This window comes from Notothenia coriiceps, unplaced genomic scaffold (genome assembly GCF_000735185.1).
Source record: "Notothenia coriiceps isolate Sejong01 unplaced genomic scaffold, NC01 NC01_scaffold00034377, whole genome shotgun sequence".
NCBI lineage: Eukaryota > Metazoa > Chordata > Actinopteri > Perciformes > Nototheniidae > Notothenia > Notothenia coriiceps.
The window spans coordinates 790,742-800,419 of NW_011367078.1; the positions used below are offsets into that span (position 1 = coordinate 790,742).

A 9,678-nucleotide genomic window follows, 5' to 3' on the forward strand; every position below is an offset into this window, starting at 1 on the left:
TGTAGAGCTTCACTGACTTCGGCTTTGCAGTATAAAAGACGATGTACACACACACACACACACACACACACACACACACACACACACACAAAGCAGTTAAGACCCTCTCTCTTTTTCAATAGACTACAAGTTACTACTCATTCATTATGAATACAATCAGTGGATTTCCATAACGCTCTCTGGGGATCTTTTATAATTAAATGGACCGAGCAACATCCCTCTGAGGATTTGTTTAAGAACAAGACGAACATGTTAAGCCTGAATTTTGTGTAATGATTTGGTGTCATTTCTAATCGTAAACAGTAAGCCATTGTATGCCTCTCAGTTGGGAGTATTTCAAACTGGCAATTACATAATGTGATGTGAACATGTGTCTTTTTTAAGAACAAAACCAAGCCTGATGTTAACACTGCTGTAACAATTATTGTTTACATTTATTAACATATTTGGAAACCTTTTTCTTGAACCGACAGAAAATAACGTAAGATCAATACTTACTCGGATGTTAACCCTGCAGCAAAATAAATAAGGGGCTTGGTGATGTTTTACAATTGTTAACACCGCTTCGATCGCTTTTTTAGTGATTAAGCTAATTGAAACACACACAAGCAAAAAAGACAAAATACAAAAATGGCTTCTTGTCCTAATGCAAACAATGCAGCTTAATAATTAAGTTGTTTGGTGTTGAGCTTTCACAGACTGCTAGAACTATGGAAATACATGCATTGATGAATTCCCTCTATAATTATTTTTCAGGCAAATAACTGAAGATTTTTAATTTGTGGGGCTCTTAAGTGATCTTCTGTTGAAGCAGTCACAGCTGGTAAACACACTGAATGCATTGATGAAGAGGGGTCACAAGTGGAAGTTGTTTTGATTTGTCACGAGGCAAAAAGCTTGGAGCCCACCTACACTGTGTTTGCTGTACATTGTTACATCCAATGAAATTTGAAATAAAACAATTGTGAATTCAGCCTTCAGACGTCCTGAGTTATTAGCTGATATATTTGAGCATGGCATTTTGTCACAGCCGTGTTAGATGGATTCAATTGCACGTCTTTGGTGCCAGTGGAAAAGTGGGAGACACTTTTCACTTCTTTTATCTGAGCTACAATCTTCCACCAAACAAACAAACAAACAAACAGAAAGTAAGCAAATGTAACCTCGGTTCAGTCCAATTATACTTTTTGTCAGATGTTTCACAACTGATACCTCCCATTTGTTTAAGCACTTGGCATGATGCCCCCACAAAACAAGAAAAAACGTAATTTAACACCAGACATATAACAACCTTGCCATGAAAATAAATTCTTGATAGTAGAAACATATTGCAATACTTCCTCTTTTAAAAAACAACATCACCTCAAACACACTCCATTTCATTCTATGCTTCACATAAAATAGAAAAATAAACTTACAGGCCGGACATGGTAGCTCTGCATCCCTTCCTCCCTAGCTCTCTTTCTCTCCGTCATTTTCTTTCGTCTGTCTCTCTTTCTCTCACATCCTCCTACTCTTCCTCTGTGTGTGTGTGTGTGTGTGTGTGTGTGTGTGTGTGTGTGTGTGTGTGTGTGTGTGTGTGTGTGTGTGTGTGTCCTCCACTAAACTCGCCCTCAAGCTTTCTTCACCCTCTCCCTCTCTGCTGGTTGGCCACAGCAGTGAAGTGTGTGATTCACTGGCTCCTTCACCTAACAGATGTTTAGGTGAGCTTCAACACACACACACACACACACACACACACACACACACACACACACACACACACACACACACACACACACACACACACAGCCTCGGGGGTTTAAGGGTGATGATGACACACACACAAATCCAGGCTAATGTTTACATGTGTGTGTAAAAGGGGTGTGTACGTGCACTGAGGTCAAAGGTTAGGTAAGCCTCAGAGTTGACAAGGCGATAGGATGTGTTAGGGTCAAGACCTCACATACACACACATACAAAGAGGTACACACTACTGTCCCGTGAGATAGTTTAGAGTAACAGAAAGAAGAGGAAACTAAAGATGACTGAGTGTATATTGGTATTGAAGGATAACCGTGATACTTTAAAATGAAATAATGCTAATTTCCAGGTTCATATTTGTATGTAGTGTCTCTACAGCGACATGTCTCCATGCTTTAATGTTCAAAAAGCTCTTCATTGTTCTCATACTGCCTGTGCTGCAGCACCTCTTTTCACCCTCTGTCTGAAACCAGAGCCCAGTCTGCTCTGATTGGTCAGCTCTGTTGTGATTGGTCAACCACTTAGACATGTCCCGCCCCTTAACTGTACACGTACAATGTGTTGGAGCGTTAGCAAATAGAAACGTCAGTGTTACATAGTGATGTCACTATGTAACAATGGTGAGGCATTTCAGGAAGAGGGGATTTTAGTCTTTGCAGACATTTACGTGCACAAAAACCTATATAACAGGAAATGGAAAACCCATATAAGTTAATAGAGCCCCTTTAACAAGAATACAAAATATGTATTTTGGTGAAAAACACTATTTTTTGTTAAAGGGTCCGTAGCTAGTGATTCTTTGGTTTGTCATTGATCAGATCTAATGTAAGAAACATTCAGAGATTTTTTTCAGAGACTAACACTGCGGTTCTGAACTTTACGCCGTGTGGTTAGAGGTGAAAACAAGGTCACAGATGAGTGTGTGTGCAGCGTGTGTGCAGCGTGTGTGTGTGTGTGTGTAGCGTGTGACTTGCTAAATTAAATCAGCACAAAATTAGGTTAAGTCAATGTTTTTCTTTGTGAGGGAGAAATAAAAGACCCCCCTAATATACCCACTGCACCCTCAGTACTCCCCAGTATATATTCTTGGCTGTAACTTAAGACCTGAAGTGCAAAGATTCCAGATCTTTTTTTAAATCCCAAAATTGGAGAAGGCTTTACAGAGGCGAGCAGATTTGCTTCAGGCGGCGGAGAGATGGGATGCTGATGTTAACAGCTGGCTGCAATTCAACTGACGGAGCAAACACACACACTCAGGCACAAACCTGGAGCTGGTTAACCTCTGTCACTGAATTCACACACACACACACACACACACACACACACACACACACACACACACACACACACACACACACACACACACACACACACACATATCTTTACAATCATTCTCAGTACATCATTTTCCTTTTTAAACCTATTTCAGGTAATATGGAATCTATAAACTGTACTTTATACCTTATTGTGTTTGAAAGATTCGTGTTTTTTTAACCATTATCTTCAATAAGCCCTCATAACTTGTGAGAAGCTGTTGTTGATGATGAATCAAAGAAAAATACAAGTATACTGTCCATTTTTAATAAACTCAAGGCTGAGAAGTAATGGGTTTACTAATCCGGACACTATAGTGATAACTAAACTGCATTTTTGTTCATTAAGATAATGTTTATGTCCATCCAACACACATTGAAACAGGACAAGTTCAAACAAAACAAAGAGGGGACTGAAGTGTCTCTTCCTCTCACACACTCATAACTTCACACACTCCTTCATATCAATGTGTTCTAGCCAGCACTGCCTGTCAATCAACCTGAATGACTTTTTCTCTCATGACCACACACACATCCTGCCTCTCTCACTCGTTTCACTTCTACATCTACAGATATGAACTCAAACACATTCAGTTTCCATGTTAACATGTTGCAGCACAGTAGTGTATTGCAATATCAATTACATTAGATAGTATACATAAGTGTATAAATAGTACAAAACATCTCCAGGAATTAATTTGTATGATCCCCTCTTTCTTTTTATTGGAGTAAAAAGAACATTTAACACAAAAAAACACATTTTTAAAGATATCACCCAATACTAAGCATCTGTTGTAAATCCCTGTTATTTGACCTATACTGCATTTTGAATGTTTAACAATATGCAGCTATGGATCCAACTGAGAAGCTAGTCAGTGAGGTAAACAAATATATTAACATGTAGCCTCCATCATCCTTTTCAATCAAGCCCAGTTTATTATGATTTAGGTGTTAACTTGAGGCGTTTCATTCTTATTTGGCTTCCAGGAACAAAAAAAGCCTCCTTGTTCCTGTCGTACTAATTGACAGAGACATGTTTCTTTCCCACCTCCATCTTCCAGCGGCTCAGCAATTCTTCTTTCTGTCTCCTGCTGATGTAGTACGGATCTCCAGCCTGGAAAGTCACTCTGGGGACCGGCCTCCTCCGCAGCCTGCCAGCCTCAACCTGCACACACACACACGCACACACACACACACACACAAAACGCTTGTTATATGCATTCTTTTAATTCAGCTTGTACTATAATATAATAATCTTTTTTTTTCGTTAGCAAAATCGTTTTCTTACCTCTCCGGGGGAGTCGCAGTTTCTGTCATCTGGCTCGTCTGCAGGAGGAGGAACTATACAGGAAATGGCCCATTTGTACAGATTTAACAAGAGGTTTAATGAGGAGTCATGGTTTTCATCACTTTGCCCCAGCATCCATATTTAAAGTCGAAAATGCCCTCAAACACTGCAATCTGGAAGTTATTTGCACTATTACAATGTCACGTAAAGTCCTCTTGAAGACATTACTTCGTATAAAGAAGACACTTCATGTTTGTAACTTTTCATATCCTTAGCTGTTGTGTAAAAAAATGGACATCTTGATGACTGCATAAACGGGCAAAGCCATATTATTTTAGGAATGATATGACTTTGTATTAAATCTATACCCTTATTCTTCCCGGTTTGCTCTAGTTTCCGACGCCCGCGCTTCTTGCGAGGCGAGGGGGAGGGCGCAGAGTCCTCAGGCGGGGTGGGGGGTGCGTTTGCACAGGGGTCAGAGGTCGCCATCTCCTGGGAAACAGACGGAGCACAGTCTAGGTCTGAGAAAACTGCTGCTGGCCCTCGTCTGGACTCATCAAAGGAATAATAACCGTACACACACACATTTACAGGCCTTACACACACATAAAACTCGTGCAAACACACCGAATCAAAGAGCTGCTGCAGTACAAGCGCATACTTAATAGTCTGCCCTTGTTAGTACAACGCAGAGCAGGTACGCCCAGCAGCTCCCATTAACACACACACAAACACTCTTATGAGATGAGATGGGGAGTGTAGTTATCAGGGCTAATGATTCATGTGGGAGAAACTCTTAAATTAGCCTGAAATTAAATATAAAGTTCATTCATCTTAGAAATAATAATCTTTGAAAATCTAAAAAAGCTTTTAAGATGTCATACTTTTCAAACAGAAATGTTGTAATTACGCGCCGCGGTTTGTTTGATTATGCACTCTAACAATCTCCTGTCTCTAATTCAATGGTTTATCCATTAGCTCACTAGCTTTCATGATGCTAAACTCTGATCGTGTGTGCGCTCTGAAAGACGAGCATGATTTTCTTCTGTGTGTCGATGACAGATTTTATTGATGTAATAGAAAGCGCAGAGCCGGGGGAAAGTCAAGCTCAAAGGCTGCGCTAACGGTAGCTGCGCTAACAAGCCCACAAAGGCTGTAATGAGCAGGTGAGAAGGCCTGTAAAAAGGCAGAGAACACAAAAGGTGCGAAAAGAGCCTCGGGATAAACTTAACGACACCAACACACGCTTTTAACACGGTGTTGTTAAACAGGCGCAACATTTAGATACATATGCAGATGTTTTTAGTGCCAAAACACAGCACTGGATACAACTGTATATTTTGTACCGACGTTTGCCCTTTTGTTCAATAGTTGCAAATATCCATGTTTGCTACTGAATCAACCAATATAATGAAAGCAGGGTACACCTCTTAAATACAGGTGTGTTTTAATGTCTAAAGTCTGCATATTTGGGGCGACTGTGGCTGAGAGGGAGTGCGGTCGTCTTTCAACCAGAAGCTTGTGGGTTCGATCCCAGCCCGTGCAGCCAACATGTCGATGTATCCTTGGGCAAGATACTTAACCCTGAGTTGCTCCTGATCACGTGAGTAAATGTTAGGTCCTATAGAGTAAGGTACACTGCTCTGTATGAATGGGTGAATGACATGTAGTATGTAAAGCGCTTTGAGGGGTCTTAAAGACTGGATAAAGCGCTATATAAGTACAGTCCATTTAGCATATAGTTGACACTGCAGACCTTTAGCTGTGTGTTTTTAACGAACACCTCTGCACTTTTTTACAGCGATTGCAGTAGATACGATAGGTCTCCTTAACGTGTGTTTTAACGGTGTAAAAATGTATACATGATCTAATAAATAGCGGAGAAGCTGCAAGTGTGAAAAGATGTTGGGAGGCGTGTGGCGCAGTGGAATAGTGCGTTGGTGTTCAGATCAGCGGGGCACAGGTTCAAACCCCACTGCAGTCAGCATGTCGTTGTGTCCCTGAGACACTTCACCTCAAATTGCTCCTGTGGGGATTGCCCACAGTATTGAGTATGTAAGTCACTTTGGGTGAAAGCGTCTATCAAGTGACATGTCATGTAATGTTGGGACAAAAGTTTGAAAAAGAAAAGTGATGTGAGTTGATTGGAAAGATAAAAAAGACATTTCTGTTTATAGCATTTCATCCATAAATCTTAATAATTGCAGGATACATAAAATACACAAAACATTCGAACAAAATTAATAAAAGCAGTAAGCAACTAAATTCAACAATTTAAGTCAAGTTGTTGAAATCAGTGTAAACTTGCTATGTAAAAAACAACCAGTAGCTTTGAAAATATATACATTATCGACACATAAATAATAAATTAGCTCACATGGTTTAAAAACTGTGCACACAAAACAAAAATAACGGTATGGATTTACCAAGATGAATGTTTATTTATCATTAATTAAAAATGAGTGCACCAGTTTGAATATCTTTGATGAGAACACACGGTCTTAATATGAATTGGTTAAACCTCTAAATGAACTTAAAGCTGCATTAAGCAATGAATTACCATTACAGTACGAGGCATAAAGACTGACTCTTAGCTAACTTTTAAGCAAACAACTGACTACTTACACATTCAGCAGAAACAGAGGAATCTGGACTCGCAGTCATCTTTTTGGCCACATGTTGAATGTAAATTCAATTCAGCTCCTGAGAGAAATATCTCGATGTCATTGGATTTTCTAAATGCGCGACGTTTCTTCAGCCACTTCACCTTTCCGCCATTTTACGCTGAACAGGAAGTGTACAACTGGCTTTTGTGTGAGTCAATTGTTCACTTCCTGTAGTGAGAGTTCATGCATTTGTCAGGTTTCACTTAGGCCTGTGAACTAAAAGTATTACTTTGATGAGTCTGCACGCTGCACGATACAGAAAGTCGATTCAGTCTCACTATAGAAGGTATTGCTTAATGCAGCTTTAGTTGAATGGACAGAATTGAAAGATTAAGACACATACAAGTAGTCAATTAGCACACACACACATTGCCTCCTGCATTTACACCGTCCTTGTGTTGTCTGTCACCTTTAAAAGCACTTCCTCTTTTCTCAGCATCTACCCTTGATCTTAAATGACAGACAGTGGAAAGTACCTGACTCGACTCACTAACCTGATATGTGTTCAAAATAAAGCTATCCAACCGAGGGCAGTTTTTTTGGCTGGATGAAACTTTGATGATACTCAAGGGGAGGCAGAAGAGGGAGCAGGATGTGTCGAACAATAAAACAATAGTGCACTAAAAATAGGCAAAATAAGCAATCACACTAACCTCGAACAGCAAATTATAATGCATGCAAGGCCAAAATGTTTTGTAGCTGTTTTCAAAATCTGTCTGACAGGTGGAGGATACACAGATGCTTTTGATATAGTAGTTAAAGTAGACATAAAAAGAAATCTGATATGTTTTGGATGTTACATGACGTCTAAACTTAACGTGTTTAAGCTTTGCCCTGATTTGCATTAAGTCGGACAGAAATAAAATGATTTTCTTTCTTTTATTTGTTTTTGCTAGTCAACTCTAGTTCTTTGTAGGACAAGCTACGGTGGCTATGTGGCCAAAGTAGCTATCCCTTGTTTCTAGATTAACTACATATTCAAGCTATCTAATAATTAAGTTATTTTTAAGATAAAGCCAGCAGCAACTTCACAAAAAGAGAAAAAAACCTTAAAATGTACCCAAAATTGCCATTTCTAATGATTACTTTGACCATTTCCTTGCATAGAGTAAGAGTAGAATTAATCAGGTACACAAACTAATGCCATGTCTACTATACAAAAGTTATATTGTTCATGTTTGGTGAAATTGTTTTAGAGATGTGTTGTTTGTGTTGCTGTTTAATTGTTACACAGAACTGAGGTGTTTCTATTATGGTAACTATGATTATAATATATATTTTTCATTCATAATGAATCTGCTGATTCTTTTCTCATTTATAGTATAAAGCGGTGTGTATATTTTACCCGAGCCCAGGGACGAAGAAAATATGAGAGTATAAATATATATCCAGTATTTGAGGATTGCTGGTTGAGTTTACATGTAACTATAACTACAGGAATAAACAAACACACATTTGTATGAAGAGTAAGTGTAAGTGAGAACTGTTTGACATCAAATGCACTAATCAGTCAGATTTAACAGACAACATACTTCTCTCATAAACAGCTGTCAACTACTTCAGCGCAAACCTGCCTTAAGATAAAACACAAATTAAGTGTCCAATTAGGATCAGGGAGCTGCAATACACATTCAAAATATGTTTACTTCTGCTCAGACATTTCATTTAGAAACCACTTTTTCTGACAGAGCAAAAGCTAGAAACCATTATTTTTTGTCTTAAAAAGACACAAGATCAAATCTTATTTTTCTCAGAGAAAATAGCTCGAAATATGGTCTTTGGTTGAAACACATTTAAGAGACGGATCCCGTTTTGTTCAGTCGGATAATCCCCACATGTCTACCCTACTTTTATCATTTTCTAATCATGAATCTAATCGATAGATTTATGATCGATAGATTTATGATTCGAGATCATATCGTCCTTATTTCGAGCTATTTTCTAAAATCCTATGGAGAAATTGCATTGCTTTTTTGTCGAGGGAACCGGAAGAAGCGTATACTTCCGGGTTTTAGGATGCGTCACTGCGGCACTCTATGACCTGTGTTTAAAAAATGTGTCAGAAAGTTGGTTGTATCAATGTTATTTTAACATAGAAGAATATGTTTAAACTAGTAAATACAAAGCAACAACACAAAATGGGTTACTAGCAATGTTAAAAAAAAAGGCTCTTAACTACAGTTTTTCTACCAGACACTTTTGTATATACTCTGGAAACACAAACACAGATCCCAGCATGTTTCTATGACCTCGGTGGTTTGGGAGCAAAACGGAAAACACCAAAAGAAACCAGATTGAGCTTCAGAAAAGCCATCATCAAATCAGAAGCTCTGGTTATCAAGTCATGCCTAAGATCTCAGGTTTCAGATGGCGGTTCCAGTAATTATAGTTCAGCGGATTCTGTGGATAAAATCTAGCTATTAGGGTGCATACAAAAGGTTCATTATGTATTTAACAACTGACTGTTGCTAAGAGGGGATTTTTATGTAAAGCCATAACATACATGTTGGGAAAGTTGCCAAAATATCTCTTGAATCCTACTGTACTTCTAACACACACACACACACACACACACACACACACACACACACACGCACGCACGCACACACACACGCACAGAGACAGGATTTTGTATGACTTTTTGGGGGAAATTGTACTCAGAGATCTT

General features: G+C 38.9%; 1 protein-coding gene across 1 annotated transcript in view; it reads right to left on the reverse strand.

Moving 5' to 3' along the window:
• LOC104962146 (DNA (cytosine-5)-methyltransferase 3A-like) overlaps positions 1–7,111 on the reverse strand; it is a 15,173-nt gene extending 8,062 nt beyond the window's left edge. The window contains exons 1-4 of the mRNA XM_010790544.1: positions 6,970–7,111; positions 4,713–4,836; positions 4,345–4,397; positions 4,105–4,221 (exon numbers count right to left, since the gene is read on the reverse strand). Of these exons, the coding sequence (XP_010788846.1) occupies positions 4,105–4,221; positions 4,345–4,397; positions 4,713–4,836; positions 6,970–7,008 (333 nt within the window). The 5' untranslated portion in view covers positions 7,009–7,111. The remainder of the gene's footprint in view (positions 1–4,104; positions 4,222–4,344; positions 4,398–4,712; positions 4,837–6,969) is intronic.
• Positions 7,112–9,678: the final 2,567 nt, after the last annotated feature.